This window comes from Vanellus vanellus, assembly GCF_965231255.1.
Source record: "Vanellus vanellus genome assembly, chromosome: 11".
Classification (NCBI taxonomy): Eukaryota; Metazoa; Chordata; class Aves; order Charadriiformes; family Charadriidae; genus Vanellus; species Vanellus vanellus.
In genome coordinates this window covers 3268486-3291285 of record NC_138916.1, presented here as the reverse complement: position 1 = coordinate 3291285, position 22800 = coordinate 3268486, and the positions used below count along the sequence as shown (strand labels likewise).

General features: G+C 47.1%; 1 protein-coding gene across 1 annotated transcript in view; it reads right to left on the bottom strand.

Moving 5' to 3' along the window:
- ARID3B (AT-rich interaction domain 3B) overlaps positions 1 to 17604 on the bottom strand; it is a 33473-nt gene extending 15869 nt beyond the window's left edge. The window contains exons 1-4 of the mRNA XM_082488882.1: positions 17487 to 17604; positions 13988 to 14667; positions 4691 to 4762; positions 2991 to 3063 (exon numbers count right to left, since the gene is read on the bottom strand). Coding sequence (XP_082345008.1) covers positions 2991 to 3063; positions 4691 to 4762; positions 13988 to 14578 — 736 coding nt within the window. The 5' untranslated portion in view covers positions 14579 to 14667; positions 17487 to 17604. The remainder of the gene's footprint in view (positions 1 to 2990; positions 3064 to 4690; positions 4763 to 13987; positions 14668 to 17486) is intronic.
- Between the last annotated feature and the right edge of the window lie 5196 nt (positions 17605 to 22800).

The following is a 22800-nucleotide window of genomic DNA, read 5'->3' as shown; positions in this document are numbered from 1 at the left end:
GCTGCATCAGGTCGGTCCCATCGTAGGCCTGGTTCGAAGCTAGTCCTGCGCACTAATTGCTCTCATCGGCCGGTCTCCCCTCCTCTCCCCATCTGCCCCTTCAATCACAGCCATGGTGGGACCCATTCGCCTAAACACATACAAGGAATAAAACATCCAACAAAGGAAGAGTTACAGCTTTCCTCTCATCTCCCTCTTCCATCATTATTGCCACTGAAGGGCCATTTTATCACTTGCAGCTGTGGTCATTCAGCGACAACCTGCTGTGCTCAGAGGCAGATGAGACCTGCACATTTGATCTGCATTAAGCCCGCTTCATGGCTTCACATTTCTAGGTACATTCCTAACAGCAGCACCAACAACCGAATCTTTTCATCCCTCCAACTACTCAGTAGCTCCTGTGAAATCTGGCATTTATCTTTCACATCAGGCTTTTTTTTTTTTTGTTCAGCATCCGTTAGTAATCTGTGCCCCAAATCCATCAGCCCCAAACAAGGGTCGGCACTTCTCCAGCTTCTGCTGGACAACAGCAAAATCCCCATTTTTTTTTTTTTTTTTTTTTTTTTTTTTTTTTTTACACTAGCAACGTTTATTACCAGAGCTGCTTTCCATTCCCTTCAGACACGAGGTGCAAATTAACCAGCTTTTCACATGTACAAGCTAAGAAACAGAGCACTTTGCTCTCAGGTGCAATGAGCCCTCGGTTGTATCCATCTTCGGGAGACCCTTTCAGAACAAGGCAGCTGTTCAGCCTCATTTGGTTCAGGATGCTCATTTGGCACATGAAGCGAGGGGAGGAGGAATGAAAGCCCGAATGGTACGCTATGGTAACTTTGCTGTAGAAGCTCCCAGATTTTTGACGATCCCAGAACAAGACACAGCGGGCAAGTCCATCGGCTCGCTAGAAACCCAAAGCGCTGCTGTAGATAGAGGTGGGGAGAGCAGGTGTGGGAAAAGTGGACAGTACAGCTTCTGGAAAACCGCGCCAAGCCAACAGATCTCCTTTGCAGTGAGGCACGGCAGCTCAGATTAACGACAGGAGAGAAGCTGCCTCCTACAGCTCAACGTACGCTGTTCAGTTCTCCTGTCAACCTGAAGAACCATACCTTCCCAGAGTCCTTCTGCTTATTTCTTTTGGGGGTGCAAAAATAGAAAGCAAGCCCCAACTGTCTCGTAACCCGCAATCTAGCCAGTTCCTGAAAGCAGGGCCAAACATTTCCAGCCCCTCTGGCAGAGGGCTGTCAGTCCATGGCATCTCTCTCCCATGGATGCCGGACTCTTCTATTTCATTTTCAGCCTTCTAAGCAAGCAAGGAAACAAGGGGAGTCTCCAGAAAACAAATACACTTGGAAACGCCCAGATGATTAAAAGCTAAACTCCTACAGCAACCAGCTGGTGACCAGCTCAGTCCCTGCACGGGGAGCATGTCAATTATAAATAATTAAAAGGTAATAGGAAGGAGACATTGAAGTATTAAGCAGATTTCTCTCTAGGTATCTGGAGGTTTCCATTGCTGCCAATCACACCTTTCAGATGATTGTCTTGTCTGTCAGTCATCCCTGCCCTTACATTAACAGGCGAGCTCAGGTTCACATTTGCAAGTAAACTAATTAAGCCCAGTTATGCCTCTGCACACGAAAGCCAAAAATATCAGCAAAACCCAGCTTTAATTTTTTTAACCGGCTTGGAAGCATAACCTCAAACTGCCGGAGAGGGAAAATTCACACAGGTCAGCTGTCAGCTCCAGCCACGCCAGGAAGAACGGGCACGGATATGAAGAGCAACTGCAATAGCTGCATTTTGGACAGCCTTTCCTCTGCTTGTGATCTAGTCATCCAGAGGGGGACGCACCTGAAGATGCAGGGTTCAAAAGACCACTGGAAATAAGGCTCTAACTCCAACCCAGCAAACGGATCATTTTCTAATAGAGGCGATTGAACTGGTGAGTCTTTATGCTTTATTAGACTCTCCGGGCACAATATTGCTGGTGACACTAAGGCAGTCCCCCTTCCAAATAAGCACAACCTGGCTTGTTTGGTCCAGCACACACAGAGAGCGTTACGCCACCAGGGAGCAAAAGGTCCTTTTTTTATGTCTGGCTCTTCACACCTACCTTCAGCAGAGTTTTTGGAAACAATTAAAAGGTCTATAGCACAATTTCACACTTTTTGTCAGAAGCGTCTTTGTCGCAAGAGTCTGTCTGGCCTGGCGTGCTCAGAGGGGCAGAAGAAAGCACCACAGATGTTCAGAAACAGAGATTTTATACAATACCACATATACGTGCGTTTTTATTATGAATAGTTTGCAACGAGGGACCTGAACTTTGATAACTAGGGGACACCGAGACTTTCGTGACATCCCAGCTGAGCTACTTCACAACATGCATCGCCGCTCCTGTAGCAAGGAGAGCTGCAAGCTGCTGACACCACAGGGAGGAATGTGAGAAACCGTGTGCTTCCGCACTGGGTTACACAAAATTACTAAACGGAAAGCTGACACATTGTGAAAAATCTACAGAAAAACGTGGCTCGGTGTCTATCTTCCCAGTCCCCAGATTGTGTGCCACCACCTTATGCAGACTGTGAAGGCAACTCATACTCTGCTTCCACATGCCACTGAAACCCAACACAAGATGTGTGATCATGCTACCTGAAGAGGAGACCAGAGAATCCCCAGCGGTACTCAGCTTTAGTTCCAAAATCCTTGGGGATCCAGGCTTTTTGGGCTCTTCAGTGCACGGACAACATCAGTATTAGGTAGGACGGTAAAGAAATAGTTGTGAAATTAAGTTACAGGGCAGAAGAGTTCTTTCCTACTGCGCTCCTTCTCTCCCAAGGCAAATATCTCGAGCCCCACCTCTGCTCTTCCACCTGACCTGCCAGTTCAAGGGCCGGATTTGTTCTTTCAGACTCAGGAGGGAAGAATTCAAATGGCAGCAGCACCCCTCTGCCCTATTTTACCCTATCGAGTTCAAACAAATGCTCACTCACCCCTCTTCTGCATGAAGATAAAGAGGTCATCCAGGAACTCTTTCCGTTCAGGGTCACTATCCAGTTCATAGAGCTGGGGAAAAAGATAAAAAAGAAGGCACAATCCACAATGAGACAGTAAATAAAGCAATAATTATATCAGCTTCTTCCAATGGGTGATCTGGTGTTTGTACTGGAGGGGTGAAAGGCAGCTACAGGCAGAGAGGCAAAAGAGGGAAGGATTCCTGAGTGAGGTGGTGGACAAGGCTGCGGTGATGGTTTGAGGACCTTCGTTATGGCTTGCCTTGCTCGGCCCCTCAGTAACTTATCCAGGCACAGCAGAGACTGGTCCCCTGAAGGGAACAGGATTCAACTCAGCGAACAGTACTGCTTCAGAGCAGGGTTTGAAACCACCTGAGAGCAAAGGGGAGAGAAACTATAAAGACAAGTTGGAAAGAAAGAGCAGACAACTAAAAGGAAGGTCCTAGCGGTTCAGGGCAGGTTAGCGGTCCGTACCTTTGAGGCAACAGGGAGGTAAACTTCTCTGCAGCTTCTGCTAGCCTCATGATTCCCTCCTTCAGGGATTGTCACATAAGTGACAAACTCCAAGCCCCTTGAAGGAGGAGATGAAAGGATAAAGCTTTCCTGTAACTACTAATGCCTGGAAGGAAAGGGTCCTCTAAACTAAGCCAAAAAAACCTTAAAAAAAAAAAATAATCAGAAACCAGCCTGGAACCAATTTGCTGCAGAAATCATTTTACCAAAAGTCTTAAAAACCCAAGCATTTAAAATAAAGTTCCACAGGCAGCTTATTCCAAAGGAGAGGCACTGTACTCTAGTTTTATCCACTAATTTTTCAGAAGGGACAAGCACGAGTGTCATCTTACAACTACCTCTTGAACAGAAAAATCCAATTTTCACCTATCAAGAATCCTGCGGGGCCGCAGAACGACAGGCTGAAAGGGCTGAAGTCAGTCTCTCACTGAGATACAGGAGGATACAGAACAAGACAGAAGACGATGCTATACATGAAGAATTCAATTCCTTCTCTCGTTTGCATTGAGGGAGAATCCTGCATCACTCCAGGGAATTTTTTTGCTGGCTGTAGCTACTCTTGTGGAGCAGCTCAATGGAAAAGCAAAGATTCGCTGGGAAATATCTATTTCAGCCTCTCCGTAGGTGCTGCTAGCTACTTGGTATTCATCTAGTTCACAAAAAAAAAAAAAAGGGCTTTTTGGGCTCATTTCCTATGAAGCTCTCCGCTTTCTCACACACTGAGCTCTGGGAAGAAAACGCAGCAGTGTATTTGCAGAGCAATTAGCTGCACCCTTTCAGAAAGGGCCAGCTTAGTTTAAAATGAATTCCTCCGGCTGATGTGACACACAGCTGCCACATTCAAATCCACGACCACAATGCTAATCAGGTTCAAGAAACAAAATACTCTTTCCCCCAGCTGGAGAAACTTGACCAAGATTTTAAAATGTCAAAAGTCTGGTTATTAAGTCTTAGTCCAAACTGTATTCCAGCGACCAAAGGCAACAAAATAGCCCCAAACAGCCCAACAAAACAACAGGTTTGCAGGCAGAGGGCTGCAGGACCAAACAGTTTTCTTACAAATTCACTAAGGAATAGCGAGGGCTCCATAGTCACCGTCTGTCACAGATCAGGGGAAGGATTCCCCAAAGTTACCCATTCCCCCAAATCCCCATGATCGGACTGACCTTGGCAAAGTCTCGTGAAATTTCTCTTCCTCGGCATCCATCACCTTCATCGCTCCAGGTCACGTTGCCGTTCTAGGGAGAGAGAAATGAAAGGGTGAACAGATCGCCAGGGAAAAGCTTTGTAGACAATTCCGGAAAGCTTGCAAATATGCAATTTTCAGCACAAACACGTGCGCAAAAACTGCTGCTGGCTTAGACCAAGACGACTAGAAAGACAGGGGACATTTGTCCATTTGTCACAGCACTCTTTCCCGAAATCTCTGACGCTCAGCCTAAAATGGGACATGGCATTTCACCTTCCAGGCAACCGCTGAAAGTAGGGGAAGTTTTTCAGCTCTAAGCTTTTTCCTGCAGATATCTATCTCAAAAAAAAAAAAAAAAAAAAAAGAAAAAGTTGTCTTGACACCAGGGAAAACTATTCTAGTGGAAAGTCCTCAACACCTTCACCAGCCGCCTGCCTTCATCTGCTAAACAGAAGCCCGCTAACCTCCCTGTAGCAGGTGCTTTGCTGTGACGAGGTCCAACACCTAAGCAAAGAGGTGCTGCTTTTGCTCTCCATGTCCAGCTTTTTACCAAGTGCACATCCCAGAGCCCCTACTGAAAGGTGCAGGTGTCACCCAGGCATCCTTCCTTTCTGTTCACCAGATGACACCAAACACACTTGGAAACGCGTCTGTCCTCCCCCCGGCTTGCCCACAAACCCCAAAACAGAGTACGCCAAAGAGAGAGGGAAATAATCCCATTGGAAAGCTTCTGGCCAACCCAGAACCCTTACACTCCTGCAAGCTCCTGGATCTGGATTTTCCTCGAAGAAATGGAAAGCTCGGCTTTGCTGGATTAAAGGTTCATTCTTCTTAGGCATTAAAAGGATTACTCTAGTTAGGCCTATTCTACTTCGTAAATCATCATCCTGAAGCGATCACCGGGGCTGCAAACCAGCTGTACGGCAGGACCAGGACCAGAAGAATGATTCTGGAAAAACTGTTTGAAGCACCTTTAAACCATAAACTTCATAAAGCTCCGGCTGGTAGAGCAAGTGCTCCAGAGCCACTAAAGGAAAGAGAACAGCCAAATCTACCCGGAGAGGTAGCTCGGACTACCCTGTCCCGATAAACACACAGCATCCTAACGCAGCTAGAAAAGCGCTGAAGATAGCAAGAGGTTTCCGCACAAAAAAAAAAAAAAAAAAAAGCAGCACACGAATTAGAGAGGTGGTCCAATATCTGAAATCTTGGAGTCATCTGGTTGTGACACATACATTGAATTAGAGAGATGAATAGCTCTTGTCAAGGCCAGGCAAAGCTACATTTCCCCCTTTAAAAAACACTGCAGTGAGCTGCCCTAATGCCTGCTGATTTAGTTTGAGCCAGTAATTCCTGCTGGAAAGTCAATTATCCAGTGAGTCCCATCAACTGAAAGATATTTAATGGGGGATTATTGCCACTTCTGTTATGTCAGCTGTTTATTACAGCAGATCAATTCCCAGCCCTCTCTAGGAAGAGATCTGAAGACCGGTTTTGTTCACAGGAGGATTCATCTGGGTGTCCTTTGCTCGCAGAGATTAAAAACACAGGTTTTTTTGCTAATTACGGTAACATCCAGCTGCTCCTAAAACCCCACTGACAGTTAATTCGGCTCAACAAACCTCTGTGAACAGTCAGAATAAGAGACAGAGCAGCTCTTCAGAAAGCAGCAGCTATTTCCCATTCTCAACTTTACACACTCCGATTCGTAGAGGGCTGAGACGCTTTCTTCCCCAGTTCGTACTTACTCGGTTATAAATCCGGAGAGCAAAACCGCTCGTGGCGTTAAACTGGGTGCTCCAAGAAGCAAAACGCTTGCTTTCATAGGGAACTTTGGTCACGCTGAGAGCTTATTCCGCTACATTTGAGGACAGGGACAGGAAAGAGAAGAGGGCTTAAAGGAGACACAATGCTCTACTGCTAGTGGGTTTGAACTTGATAAAGTTTCCCGGAACAAAACTTTCCGTGAGACTGAAGATTCTTTAGAAGCTGTTTGACTTGTTTTCTTTGAAGAAAAAGGAGTAATCGGGGAAAAATAAAGATTAAAGTTTGATACAGAGGAAAAACCAGAAGGGATGCACCCTACTTCCCCCTCCCTACATCCCGAGATGCACGAGAGCACAGAAGTAACGGTCCCCCCCACCTCGCTAGTGAAAAGGAGCTTAAAGCTGGCTGAAGCCATCCGCGTTTTTGCCAATTTTCTGGACATATGGCGAGCTGGGTATCACCTGGCATGACACAGGAGTGATCTGAGGTGAGAGACAGCCGACAGCACTAGCATTTCCTCCGGCGATAGCTGGAAAGGTTTATAGCCACTTACCGCTCCCCACGTTAAGCTATCAGCAGAGATAAGGAGAGCGGCTTCTCATCCAGCCCTGCTGCGAGCAGCGGCCGCCAGGGTGTAAATCAGCAAGGGCTGTCGCACCAAAACGACACGTGGGTGGCGGAGACGTCGAGGCCGGAGCCCAGGTTTGTTTTGGGTAGCGGAGTTAGCAAAGTCTCGGGCTGGCGTGAAATGTCAGCTCAGCAGCCGGGGAATAAAGCCATTATTTATTCAGAGAACAGAGCACAAGCACCGACGGGCACTTTCCCAGGCCTCAGCTTTGATCTTGAGGGACTGTTCCGCTCACCGAAACCTTTGGGTCCGTGCCAAGGCTACGACAAAGACACCCAAACATGGGGAGCGGTCGGAACAGCGACTCGAGCACAACCCGAACAGGTAAATCGGTAAAGAGCCCCACGAAGCTCCTGAAGCTGGAGGTGCTCCGTACGCAGAATAAACTACATTTTGCACAGCGAAGAGAGCTCGGCGGGAGCTTTGATATCGAGCTTCCTTTTCCATTCCTCCTCGGAAAACAAAGTTACCCTATGCTGAGAAGCCCTCCTGCGTATGAACAGCAGGAACCTGAGAAATCAATATATCCTCACAAGTCGTTAAAAGACCTTTGTGTAAGTCAGGCAATAGTAGGAGGAAGGAAAAAACACTGTTGAGAGGCAGGTCGTTCTCTGGGGAGAGAGTCCTGCCTCTCCCTCCACCCCTTTGCATCAAGGGAATTTGCTGATGTTTGACAAACAGCCCTTGCGTTACCACAGGCAAGAGTTTCTCCGCTTTCTTGTGGAGAAAAGCGGTAGAAGTGCTACCGGCTGTGCTGGAGCCCCCGATGCTTCCCTGAGCGGCTGTTGGGAAGGGACGGCCACCTTCACGAGCCGGGGAAGCTTTCCCCGCGCCGCAGACACCTCGGAGGCCATCAGCCCCCCTTCCCGGACCACCCCCTCCCCGAGAGGCTGTGGGCCCCGGCTTCAGAAGCAATTATATCTGGAGCTATTTTAGGATTACTCCCTAACCACCTGGAATATCTTATTAGAGGGAAGCTCAGATGTCCAGAGCAATTTTGGTTTCCAAGCCCGCATTCAAAAGGCAGAGTTAACCCTGAGTTGCCAAGCAGACAGAAAAAGAGGTGACAAACGCTTTCCTGCTTCGTCCAGCCCATTCTTTTGAAGACAAAAACCTTACAAACAAGCAAACTCAACTCCTCCCCTTGCAGGACACCGACCTCTCAAATACTACCAGCTCACATGTCTGTCCCTCCCAGAAACTAGAGAACTCATCAAAACTTCTGTGCTCAATAAAAAAAAGCCAAGTATTAAGGCAAACAGAACAGCAGCTTATCTCCTTCACCAATTTTGCCTGCACAAATTAAAGTTAGTGTGCAAAGAGGGACATTGCCGAGAAATTGGAAATGCTCCTTTTCCAGTCCCTTCCCTTCTCCCCCACCCCAGTTTCATACAGCTGTTTGAGAGGGGCTCAGGTAAAGCCCGATGAGGTTTTCCTGGACTACAACGTCACATTCAAATGGCAAACTCTGAGCTGGAGAGAGCCCAGGAAAGCTGTAGTATGTAAAAGAAAAGAGGGAAAAAAACCTTCTGCAGCAGGGAGGTGCAGAATGATTTCGAGTTTCACACCAGCCCTGCAGTTTTGAGAGAGTTTTTAGCTCAGAAATCTGCTGAAATACCCTCTTTGGGACTAGGCTAAATGTTTCAGTGAAAAAGGCGGCTCCTCCCCTACCCCATGGGTTAACTGAAAGCACCGAGTCAATGAAAAGGTACCGGGGCAGCAATTTCAGGATTATCAGAGAATCCACAGAAATTCCTTTTGTGGGTAGAGTTAAGCCTTAGGAAGTGAAACAGATGCTATTATAAAGAAAACTGTTGTACTACAAAACGCTGATAAGATCAGGACTACTGCCCTGAGCTGTAAGTTCTCAAGCATGGAGAACCAAGTTATAATTACCGCGTGCACAAGCTGCCTGGTAAAGCTCCGCTGAAATTGGAATAAACCCTTCCCAGTCTTACTAATAACAGAGCTCAATTCAATATCTGCAAGCTTCAAAGACGGGTTTTGAAAACATTTTAGTGATTTCAGGAATGGCAGGGAGGATGGGGAAGGCAAGAAAAAGAATGGCCTGAAGTTAACAGATTAATTACCTTTTTTTATTAAGTCTTTTATGTGCTCCCACGACCTAGTGACTGCAGCACCAACACAATTCCTTGCAAAACAGGAATCCGCTTCCTTATCCTTAAGGAAAAGTCGCACTCTTTGTGAATGACTCCTATTCACAAATACTCAGAGGAATTAACTAAAACGTAAGTGACAAGAAGATTTGTTCAGTGCTATATGGCTGTGGGAAGAGAAATTCTCGCTGCCACACGAGAGTCTCAGATTTACCCTGAAGTGAGAAAAACAGAAGCGTAAGACCACAACACATTGGAGCTCTTTCCACCTACCGTTCTCCAGTGTTAGCTAGAATTTCTATAAATTGGCACTGAAGGAGACAAGCTGCAACTATTCCTAACGATAAATTTAGTGCCCGAACAAATCCTGAAATGAGCCTATCTTCCCTGGGATATAAATGAGCCCCTCGCTCTGCTCCTTTGCTCTGCGCCTCCAGATATAGCACAGGCGCTGCAATATAGCATCATAACCTTGATGAATCGCCCCTTGAGATGAAGATCTGGGGGAATTCTCTGATGCCTAATGCAAGTTGTTTGCAGGCTGCTGCCTACAGTCACTACCGCAAGCGGTTTCTTGCTTCTCTTCTCCCATACATTATTAGTTATATTAAACAAAAAGGAGATTGTTACCAAGACCCTGCTCTGCTCCAGCCACCGATGCTGTACTTTAAGTTACGTGTCAGCATGAACTCCAGGTTAGGTGTTACAGCAGAAGCAGGCTGTCACGGGGATGAAGACTTCATCAAAACAAACCTAAACCATGAAATCAGGAGAAGCAGCAACTGGTAAATGGAAAACAGCTTCCAGTAAAAGAGAAACCAAGTATCTAACATCAGCTATTAATGAAGAATTCTCCTCCCACTACATCATAAAAATAGCCAGTGACCTGCATAAGGAATTAAAAATCCTCGATTTGGGCCCCGGATATCTGAAATAACTAGTAGGCAAAAAGCGCACCATGTGAAATGCAACTTTTTTTTATTCCTGGGACCTTCACCCCCTCCAGATTAATGAGTATCTCCTGAGCAATACCTCGATACACACACCACTTGAGGCACATACTTAAGGTTATGGAATCTCAGCCACTCATTCCTAGACCCTAGAGCAAAAGCAAAGTAATTATTTTAAGCTGACTTATCTTAGTAAATGCCATGACCTTTGTAAAAGTTTAGGTCAGGATTTTCAGGAGTGACTACTGGTGATTTTCTGAGACCCTAACATGAGACACCCCCAAAAACCGGACCACAAACCACTCTCTGAAAGTCAGACAGCCGCTTTCTGGAGACTTACCTCGCTGCGTTTAAGAAGGCATTTAAGTATCAGCTGATGCCTGAAAACCTTGGCTTTATTTTTTTATGTTCCCCGAAGGAACGCGTGTACTGATGTGCGTGCTGCAGTAACAGCCCGACGAAATTGCTCGCGCTGCGCACCAGCCTTGAGCAGAAAAGGTGCAAGCAGCACCAGCAAGACGGCGGCTGCGGTCCTGCCTTTCCTATGCCGGTTTCTCCCTGGTAACCAGAGACATCGCCAAGCAATGCCAGAACCCACGGGATGATGACCCACACCCAACCATCTGCTAAAAGCAACATTTTCACCCGCGGAATTAAAAACTCATTTTTCTTCAAAGACAGGCAGCCCACAACGCCCTTTTCGAGGACGGCTGCGGGAGCCTTCAGCTGTCGGAGCCGTGATGGATTTGCAGGGGATTTGAGCAAGTCGGAGGAGCGACCTGAACGCACACACACACATCCCTCCCTCCCCGGCTCCTCTTTCGGGACTGCAGCTAACTCCCCTACAAGCAACTCCACTCCCTTGTTGTTTTGTGCTGACAGGATTCCCACCGCCCCTGTGTCATAAGCTGAGCCAGCTCTTTTGTCTGCCGGCTTGTTCTACAATTATTTACTTGGCTGTGCGGGACAGAACAGAACGGGGCTTCATCTTGCTGGTAGTTTCCATCTTTCGGCCATCTTCACACCACGTACCCTGCAGGCAATCTTAGCCTTGCGCTTGCAAGATACATTTTTCTCCAAGGGCGTCACTTTCAGAAGAACAATCCACACTTGAAAGAAGAAATAGAAATGACTTTTTCCCCCCCCTCCTCTTCCGCAAGCACCAGCCATTATGCATACCACAAATACTCCCAGAGCAGAGCTAGCTGGGAGCAGTGTATGCTGACTGGTTATTAGCCTCCATCTCAACAGAAGCTTAAAAAAAAAAAAAAAAAAGACAACAAGACAAGTTCAGGAATCATTTCGAAAACAAACCGGAGAACGCGGGCACTTCTGCATTTGAGCCTGGTTTTTCTGCTTAACGCAACAGTTTTAGACAAAGACGAAAGAAAAAGCCCAGTGTCTTTAAAGCACGCCTTTGAAATGAAAAATTCCAAGCAAGGCTGGCACCGGGGCAGCGCACTACCTTTCAGCATACCAAATTACATGGATGGACTGCAGTTGCACACGCATTTCTCCCAGCTAAGAGATCTTGTCTGCCTCCCTCCCCAATTTATTCCTACCTCCACGCAGCCCCCAGCTCACCAGCTCTGAACCAGTATACTCCAGTTAAATTTTTACTCCCTGGTATGCAAACTCCACTGGCGAATGCAAACAAGTTGATCTGCAATATTTACCCTACTCAAGGTGAATATACGGCACCAGCATCATTAATATTGGGGCACTTCAACGTGGCCTTTCGAGCACGCTGCAGCACCTTAATAACACCATTCACCAGCACTGTTCGGAAGACAAGCCGTGCCTTGCTGGGGCAGACCATCTAGCCCAGTACTCCATCTTCAATGACACCACCAGCAGACAGTATTTCGGGACAACACATGAACCTGCCCACTTTCTGCCATACTTTCCCACCATCCAGAAGCGTTGTAGCACAGCACATGCCTGATATTCCTTTAGAATCCACTCCTTAACTTGATGTCCATTAATTTCTCCAATTCCTTTTTTTTTTTTTTTTTTTTTTTTTTTTTTTACTGTCTGCCTCCCAGCAGTGAAACAGAGTACTTTCAACACAGCAGCAAAAGAGTTTTTCTTTGCGTTTTGCTTCCTGGTGAAGCTTTGTGCTCTTTGGCTTCCAGAATAAGTCAGCCTGAAATCAGACTAAGCTGCAACCTACTACCAAAATACTTGATTGCTGCTGAAACGGGCCAAAGTAACTGGAGCAGTATTAGTGCACAGTACACCAATTGTAAACAGTATTTTTTTTTTCCTTCTATCTTGCTATTCCACATCAGCTAAGACCAGATCTGGCATGCTTATGGTCATTTGTCTTCCCAGAAGAGGGCAAATGACCTAGGAATCAAGCCTATTAATTCAGTAAGATTCACAGGACTCTCACAAGATAAGCAAGTATTGCAATGAAGCACAATGACACACTTGTTTGCACCAGCCCAGCTAGAAATAAAAACAGCCAAAGACTAATGCTAAGTTTATTGGGTGGTTTTTTTTTTAGAAAGTGATCCCCCTAACACCAGAGTCCCGCCTACTATTCTCCACCCAGAGACCTGAAAGAGGAAGTTTTCACCAGTCACTCCAACCCAGTAAATTCTGAAGCAATTTCTCCAGCGACCGTCCCCTGACCGACGTACCCACCTCATTTCCCTACAACAGCTTGAGTAACACTTTTTCTTCAACCCGAGCCCTCTTGAGAAGCGAGCACGGAGAAAACACAGCAGCAACTGGTCCTCGAACCACTGCCTGTTGACAGCATAAACCGCATCATCTCCTGCATGCAACCAACAGCTAAGGGGAGAGCCTGCCCTGAGCGCCCACAGCAAGCCTTCAAGTCACCACGAAGCAGCTCCAGCTTTTCTGCTTCATAGGGTTTGCAGGAGGGAAGGAAAAAACAGCTCTGGTTTTGTCCATAGAAGGTTTCTTAGTTCAAAGGACCCTATCTGAAGCAAAACCTAACCCTCTCCACACTCAGGCAAGAAAAGGACAATTAATTCCAACTTTTTTTTTTCCCTCCCACTTTACTTAAACCGTGCAGTCCTTTGGCTCAAGTTCAATACGCAGAAATGCTGTGAATGTCTCTGAAAGCCTGCTCAAGTCAGCTCTAACAAAACAGCACAGGAGTGCGACATTAACTGAAATACCCACTTACAACAAAGAAAAGAATTCTTGATCCTCTGACGTTTATCTAGAAGGAGTAGTCATTCTTTATTCAAACACAGAATTAACCTCCTACCAAAACCAAGCAGTAGCAAGTCAGATCCTTCCTTCCCACCCACGAAATATAAAGTTGGCTGTGCTTACTCACGGGATCGGTGGCAGGACGTGCTCTTCCCCGCCTAACCACACCACCAACCAGAAATCCAGCCACAGTCACTGCATCCCGGAGGTCTTACACAAAAGGGGTTACAGATGTCATACGCGAAATAACTTGAGCGAGACATTAGCAGGCAAGCGTCTGCACCAAAAGTAAATATAACACCAGCCTGTTCCATTCTGAACGGCACAGCAGCAGCGACATAGAAGATAAATGAGCCAAAGATTAAACCTCTACCTCCACACAAAGGTTCTCACAGATCGGGGTTTCTGTATCATTAACTGGAAATTTGTAGCTGTAAAGCAAATCTCTTTATAAAAGAATAAACCTGGAAGAGTACACCAGGAAAGCATCGTTCTGCACGTCTCGTTCCTCCCAAAGCACTTGCAAACAGACAGTGCTTGTAACAGGACACAGAGCTAAAGAAATCCTCGGTCTGACTGAATATGGTCATTCTTACTCAGAAAGAAGCAATGTTAACACTGACCTGTTTGAGCTGCTCATCCAACCGCCAGTTCTGGCGTCCAGACGGAGAACCGGAATACGGTTGCTTAGTAGTGTCTTTACCCTGTTCTTCTTTGCCCTGCTGTCCCCGCTGGTGCCCCGAAGCTGGGAGAGGATTAGAGGTAGAGGCCACTCTTTGGTTGTGATGGGCAACTTTGGGAGCATGAAAATATTTCAGAGCAGAGCAGGTTTCTTTTCCAGTCACATCAGCGCCATCCTCAAGATCGCCGCCTTCCAAACCCCCTTCTTCCTCCTCCTCCTCCTCCTCTTCTTCTTCCTCCTCTTCTTCATCCTCTTCTTCCTCTTCCGGCTCTGAATTCATGCTGCTCTGATCAAAAGCCCGCGTAGCTCCGGCTGCAGGTGGGCCTCTGGCCAAGGGACCAACAGCAGAGCCACCCGAAGCCCTGCCAGATGTGGCTGCTAGGACAGCCTGCTGCACGGCCAGCTGCTGAGTGTAGAGCAGCTGGGCTTCCCTCATCTGCCTCTGCTGTCTCTCCCTGGAATCCATCTGCAGAGGCGTTTGCTGCTTCTGCTGCTGCTTCTGCAGCTGCTCGACCACAGCTTCCAGCTTCATCCCGCAGTTTGCATGGCTGGGAAGAGAGGGGGGCGTTTTTGACTTTATCTGGCAGGGTTCAAGCCCCGACCTTGGGAGATTGGCAGAATCTGAAAGATAGACAAATATTTGTCTGTATGAATATAAAATGCTTTCATCTTTTCCCCAGGAAGAGGATAAATAGAGTGCAAAGCCAATACTCTTTCCTGTGCAGGAGACCGTGAAACAATCAGCTTCATGTTTAACAGCCTCAGGCTCAAACTTGCATTCAATTTTCAGACTGTTTAATTGTATTTTCAAGCTGAACACATTTGCTATAACCTCAGTTTCATATACCCCAAAGACAGCATCTGAAATGCCTTTGTCCACTGTCCCAGCAGTTCATTTTTGCCAGAATCCTTCCACACTTCCTAAAGAATCACTTTTGAAATGTTAGGTTTAACATCTAGGGTTTGGTGCTTCTCAAACCACTACCTTAAAAGGAAATAGTCGGCATGATAAGCTTGACCATATTTCTATTAAAAAATGGGCAGGAATTTATCGCGCACTGGTTATGTCTCAATTCTTTTATGCTTTCGTTATGTTACTAAACTCTTTACACTTCATATTCAGCCATCATTTTCCCAAAGAGAGTGAGATGTGAGTAAAGCAAAGGCTGTAGCCTGAAGCGGACTGCTGAGCACTGAGGAACTCCTGCCTCCGGTTCCCAGAGTTGCCAGCGCATCTCAAGCCCTGGTGGTGGCCTCCCTTTGATTTTCCCAGCCGAAGGATCCGACAGCCTTCCCAGCTCTCCATTTTGACCCACAGCAAGCCCATGCTGAGCCAGCACTAGCCTCCTCTTGAGCAAAGACCAACAGAACAGACCACAGTCAGAAACGCAGCTCGGATCTACGGCAAGCCTTAGAAAGACGATGACACCACCTTTAATCCCCAACCATTAAAATCTGCATGTGCATTTTGGACTGTGTGTCACAAACTGGACCTGCTGACAAAGACGGTCCTCCTCAGCTTTTTTTTTTTTTTTAACGTAAGACACTTAAACAGATCTCACTTGCCACCCTTCAAGGTTCATTGATATCAAAATACAGAGAAACAAAGGAAAGGCCAACTACAAACAAGCTACCGAGTCTCCTGGCCACCTCCCACCACCCTGTTTACAACCAGCACTGAGCTATTTGAGCCACATACTTGGGGGGGGGGGGGAGGAGGGAAGAGACTATTTTACTAACACACATTTTCAAAACAGACACAATTCTGCTCTGAAACAACAAATAACCTACCAGACACCAGTTTTTTAAAAGCAAAAGACAACTTCCAGCATCCTTACTGTAACTCCGAGTCTTCCTCTAAGGTGGTCAGACCGCCTCTCTCCTACAAAGTGCTTGTGAGCTCCGATGCCCAAATCGTTTTTCTCTCTGCAAACTCTTCCCCGCGCTAAATAACAGCCCAGCGCCAAAATGAAAAGCCTAGCCTGTGCGCTTGCGTTTTTATCTAGCGGGCAAGTGGCATCGCTTTAGCTTGCAAATGAAACAATATAAAGTGGATTAGTGGTTTGAATGTCAGGAGCAATAACACATTACCTGCCAGCTGAAAAGAGACTTAGGCTCCGTTCAGGAGGCACAATACACCATCTGGCCTAGCTCCCACACACACACACTCACCCAGTAAAGCAACAATGAACTGGTACGGGTGTTGCAACAACAACCATAAGCCAAGCTGGGTGTTAAAGAGAACCTACAGCCCACACCTTGCTGTATATTGTTGCACCTGAGGCACGGTGAGGTGTCACCTCTCCCGCCCGGGGGATATTCAGCAGGGCAGTGCAGTTAATACACGCCTCGGGTACATTAACGACAATAAATGACCCAATACACGGGTTAACACGCCGAGCAAACACACCTTGGGTGCAGCAGCACCCAGGTATGCGGGTGCCCGTGGATTTCCTGGAGTATCAGGTACAATAGCATGTGACAGGTTACAGCAGGATTTCCGCTTGGCTGCCGAGGGTTTTCACCAGAACCCAGCACGAACCTCGCGAGCCTCCCAAAAAAAGATGGATTTTTGGATACAGCAAACACAGCAAACACACCCTCGTGTTACTGTGGGGCGGCAGCCAACTTTACAGCCAGCTTTACAGCCAACGAGGAGATGTGTTGCTCACAGCAAATAATTAAGTCATGACATCACGAAAAGAGCTTAAAAGAGCTGCAACTAGACTCACAACATTAAACCTTTCCTGGTTTTAACACCCATTTTACTCTCGGCGTGTATATTTGCTTACTTTTTGTGCCTCTCCCAGCTAAGGCAGTGAAGGGATTCGGTTTAACCTTCAGGTCCTCACGCACCAGCCTTTTGTGCGGCTTTTAATCCCTGGGAGAGCAGTTTAATTAAAAAGCCCCTCGATTTGAATTTTTAACTAAGCTCTACGTGCGGCGGAATCGGGCCGACGCCTGCCTCGGCCCCAACGGCGCTTGGAAAGCGGATTTTTTTTTTTCCCCCCCAAGTCGAAACCACCTGAAAGAGTTAAAAGCGTGAGATGAGCCGCCTGCCTCCCAGCCCCGGGGAGGGGAGAGGTCTCCCGGGGTGGTAAACAACTCCATCAACCCCCCCCACCCCATCCCCTCCCCGGTTTTACCGGAGCCCTCCCATGCCCCGTAACCACCACTAAAGCACCGACTGCCCCCTCAAGGGGGCTGTTACCGGCAGCCAGCCCCGCTCCCCCGCCCCCCCCCCCGCCTAAGCAACCGGTGAGCTCCCGCCCACCCCCTCCCGCTTCGGTACCGGCCCCCGGTGCAGGCCTAGACACCAACACCAGTACCCCCCCACTCCCATTCCCCCAGCGGCACCCCCTCCCTCCTCAGCTCCTCCCTCCCACCCACCCACCCACAGCCGCCCCAAACTCTCCCCCCCTCCCCACCGGGGCCGTTACCTCCCGCGGGCCCCGGGAGCGGGTCGCTGCCGGCCCGTGCGCGGCCGCCTCGGCTCCGCCCGCAGCACAACCTCTTCCCTTTCCTTTTCCTCTCCCCCCCCCCCGCCGCCGCCGCCGCCTCAACCCTCCTCCTCCTCCGCCCCTCCTCAACCCAGCCGGAAACGGGGCGGCGGAGGCGGTGCCCAGCAACGGAAGCGCCCGCCCTACTTCCGGGTTGGGCCTACAAGCTCAAACGGAAAGCGAGCGCGGCGGCCCAGCACCCGGAAATAACTACTGAGGAGGGAATGAGGCGGGGCCACTGGGGGCCGAAAGCCAATGAAATAGCGTAGCGTAGGCGCGACTTCCGGTTGAGGAAGGTTATAAAAGGGGGAGCGCCGGCGCAAGGCGGGCAGTCGCTGAGGAGGCGTTGTTGTGGGAGGAGGAAGCGCGGGCAGGTGAGCGCTGGGGCGGTGACTGTTTCTTCTGTCCCCTGGCGTGGAATTAGGGGCCTCTGCTGCTCCTTCGGGTCCTCCTGAGGAAGGCGAGGGAGGTTTTAATGCCCTGATTCTCCTTTGTTCCCTCAGGTCTGGGGTGGGGGGGGGGTGTCTGTGGTGGGGATCCTCTCAGGTCGCTGGGAAGGGGTTGGGAAGCATCAGTGCTTGTCTTCCCCGTGTCTCCTTAGGGCTTTATGTATATATACATAAAGACAAGCTGAGAGAGTTGGGATTGTCCAGTTTGGAGAAGAAAAGGCTCTGGGAAGACCTTATAGGCCCTTCCAGTCCCTAAAGGGTCTACAGGAAAGCTGGAGAGGGACTTCTTACAAGGGTATGTAGTGACAGTGTTACAACCAGGAGCTGAGAGTCTAGTGGATGTGTAAATGTTTAACTAAATGATTAAAAACACCTTTTACAATTATGAGCAAGAACAAAGAGTGCCTCAAAGAATTAGAAAGAACCAGTTTGCAAGATTCTGAAATAAATGGAGGAGTTGCAAAAGCTTCTGTATTTATCTTCCCCCCCGATCCACACAGAGTTCCCCCATTATCTGTTCAAACTAGCCATCGTGGTCAAAGAACGTGATAAACAGAATGGCCTTCTTTTCTTTTAAATGGCAGAATGGTGTTCTTTTTCTTAAAAGGAATGATCCCGAGTATTTGCTCTTAATGCTGTGGTGGGAAAAGGCCCACACCAAGAGCTAGGGTAAGGGCTGCCATACCTGTAAGGCATGGTGAAAGACCCACAGGGTTGGGCTATAACGGTGCTGAAAAGAGGGCTTTGGTCTCACTGGACAAAAGTTTGTGAGAAACCCAGGTAAAAGGTAGTGGGTTAAAGTCCCACGAAAAGGCAGTAGGTTGGAAATACACGAATAATGGTATAAAAGGTTGGACTCCCTAACGTCTTGGTATTAAGTGTTAAGTCATTGTCTTGTGTAGTCAGTGTAATTTTTCCTTTTGTTTTGTGTTGATTGATTGTACTTGTACTATCTTATAATGGGCAACAAGCCCTTGGTGGAAGAGGGGTTATTGACAAAGTCTCCTTTAGGTTGTGGACTGAAGCACTGGAAGCAAATAGGAGGGAGCCCCCTGATATTCAACTGATTGAATATTGTAATAATTGGTGGCTGTTCTATACTTTAGAAGATCAATGAAAATGGCCAAGGAATGGGACTTTAAAATATAATACTACTTTACAGCTTATGTAATTTTGTAGAAGGGAAAACAAATGGGATGAAGTACTGTATGTAGATTTCTTTTTTACTTTAAGAAACCACCCAGAGTGGCAGATGGATTGTGGGTGAACTCCACAGGACCCTATGGTCCTGGCACTGGAAAAAGAAAGAGGGAATAAAAACCTGAGGAGGTGTTGCTTGCCATGTAGCATTGGGAAAAGATGCCTCAACTGTGAGAGGGAGGAGGATGACTTAGAGTTAATTGTGGCCCCAAGACAAAGGGGAAGAGAAGGAGACTTGGTTGGGAGGATGACCATGAGGACAGGGCAAGGGCAAGAGGAAGGTGAAGCCACAGCTGGGAGGGTAAATGGCAGTTTGAGGGGGCAGGGGGATTTAACCCAATTGCAGGCAGAGCCAGGGGCAGGCAGGAGGGGGTTGTTCAGGTGCCATCGAGACAAGGAGTTGGAAATAATGATCTGGTAAGAGTAAAAGTACTGTTTTCAATAATGGACCCGTGGTCATGGGAGGAAACGGTGGATGTTTGCAGGGAGGATCTGGAGAAAGTGGCTAAGGTATTTGAGACTGTTATTAGAACCCAAGACCCTGACTGGAATGATCTGCAGGTGATTTTGGGAACACTACTGGACAGTACAGAAAAGGTCATGGTATTGAATGTAGCCTGGAAACAGATAGAGGGGGCATGTGCTAATGGAGACTTGCAGGGAACAGTAGACCAGTATTTTCCTACTACAGACCTGGGGTGGGATCCTAATCAACTGGGACCCCAGGGGCTCTTAACCAGATACCAGACATGGTTGCTATTCGGAATAAGACGTGCTATGCTAAAATTGATTAATTGGTCAAAATTGTTAATTGAGGTTAAACAAGTACCAAAAGAATTGCTGTCTGCATTTATGGAATGGCTAAAGAATACTGCTAGGAAATATATGAACTTGGACCCTGAGAAGCTGGAGGAGGCTGTGCAAATAGCCTCTATTTTTATGGGACAATCTGCCCTGGATATACAAAAGAAACTCCAAAAGTTAGAAGGAGCAGATTTGAGGGATTCGGGAAGATTGTTGGAGGTGGCTTGGACTCTCTATAATAACAGAGAGAGGGAGATCCACCAGGTCCGCAGGGAGAATCAAAGAGAGGGGAGACTAATTGCTGTGTTGATGGGAGTTGCTCTGGGGAGGTAGAGGAGGCTACAGAGGGATTGGGAGGCGGAAGGGAACTTGTTTGGCAGATCAGTGTGGAATCTGGAAATAGTGAGGGCATTGGAAAAGTGAGTGTCCGAGAGTCAATAACCAAGGCTCAATCCTGCAGCCCGTCAAGGTGATGGGTTTAGAGTCCTGAGGAGGACTGGAAGAGGCATCCCCAGCTGAACCCCTGGTTACATTAGAGCTGGGGAATGATAAAATAGAATTTTTAATTGACACAGGAGCTACTTATTCCATACTTAATATTTGTAAAGGGAGCCTTGACTGTGAGACTGTAAGAGTTGTTGGTACTACAGGAAAACCAGCCCTTTTTGAAACCTCTAAAACTTAAATTGGGAAAGCACTGGGTGGTTCACCAGTTCCTATACATGCCTGAATGTCCAATGCCTATCATGGGGAGGGATTTGTTGAGTAAGTGGGATGCACAGATAACTTTTAAGGAAGGACAGGTCAAACTGTTAATACCAGAATCAAAGGCTGTGAAAGCAAGAATTTTTATGTTACAGAATATGCAACAAAAGGAGGAGGAAATTCTAACGGAGATGAAGGACGGAGTAATACCTCTGGTCTGGGCCAGTGAAGTTCCAGGACGATCAAAACCGGCAGATCCAGTAAAGATCATTGTGAAACCAGGAGCCAGACCAGTAAGGCAAAACAATATCCTATTAAATCAGAGGCAAGAAAAGGTTTAGAAGGGTTAATTAAGAAAGTCTTAAGTTACAGATTGCTGATAGAATGAGTCAGAATACAATGCTCCAATTTTGCCAGTGAAAAAGCAGAACAGTACAGGCTATAGGTTAGTTCAGGATTTAAGAACTATAAATCAGATCACCCAAGAAATACATCCACTAGTAGCCAACCTATATACCCTGTTAACATCTTTAAGAGAGGAATATAAGTGGTTTACGGTTCTTGATCTTAAGGATGCTTTCTTCTGCATACTGCTAGATAAAAGCAGCCAGGAGATATTTGCTTTCAAATGGGAGAGTCCCGCAACTGGATGCAAAATGCAGCTTTGGTAGATGTGGGTAATCGTTTGGCCGATAAAGCTGCTAAGGAGGTAACAAGAACAAAGCATCCTCGCGTTAGTACCAGCCAAGCAGATAGAACTGTTAGTGTCAGAGCTTAGTTATAGTACGGCAGATGGGCATCTAGCACTGCATCTGAAGGCAACAGTGAACGAAAAGGGTTGGTTAATAACCCCTGATAAGCAAGTTTTAGTACCTCCACAGGTAATGATTGAGATGGTAAAGGAAAAACATAAAGAAACACATTGGGAAAGTGAGGCCATGATTGATAGCCTCTGTGATCAGGTTATTAGTGTAAGAATGACTAAAATCTGTGACTGAAAGGTGTGTAACTTGCCAGAAGAATAACCCGGTGAACAGGAAGAGACCTCCTCCCAGAGTAACCAAATGGGGAAAAGTACCAGGGGATTACTGGCAAACTGATTTTTCAGAATTACCAAGGCAAAGTGGCTTGTTAGCCCTGGTGGATACCTTCTCAGGATGGCCAGAAGCTTTTTGTTGTCGCACCAAGGTGGCGAGGGAAGTGATTAAGATACTATTAAAGGAAACAGTTCCAAGGTTTGGGGTCCCAATAGGAATGTCATCAGATCAGGGTCCACATTTTATAGCAGAAATAATCTGTAAGTTGAACCAGGTCCTAGGAATTCAATGGGGTGTACACACACCATGGAGACCTCAATCGAGTGGGAAGGTAGAAAGGATGAATCAAACTTTGAAATGACAAATAAGCAAGATGCCAGGAGACTTATTTGAAATGGCCAGAGGTACTCCCATTAGCACATTTAAGGGTTAGGATACAACCAGGGTCTAATAATATTAGCCCCTATGAACTAGTATATGGAAGATGATATCAAATGCCAATAGTCCCAGGAGAAGACCATGTAAAAGGGGAAATGGACTTAAAATCTTACTTGGTTTCTTTAGGAAAAACTCTTGCAGCTCTCCAAAAGCACATCATACTAGTGGAACCTCTCGTCTTAGACACTCTGGTTCACCAGCACCAGCCCGGAGACTAGGTGTACATAAAATCATGGAACTCGGAACGTCTCCAAGAAAAATGGAAAGGACCCTACCAGGTGCTCCTGACAACATATACTGCTGTTAAAGTTGAAGGAATAGAACCCTGGATCCACTACACACCAGTAAAGCCAGCATCAGCCCTGGTAAGGTGGACATCCACTGTAACTGAAGACCCATTAAACCTGAGGTTCTGGAGAAGATGAGGACCTGGGCTGTAGTTATTGCCGTGGTTGTATGCATGAATGCTACTTTGGTCTCTGCGGCCCAAAGCAAAGGAAAAGAATGGGTAATAGGGACTATGCGATTCATTGATCGGAAAAGTTCAGGAGCAATAGAATGGGAGGACCAAACAGGGGACCCTTATTACTCTCAGCTGTTAAAGTATAGAACTTTGGGGAT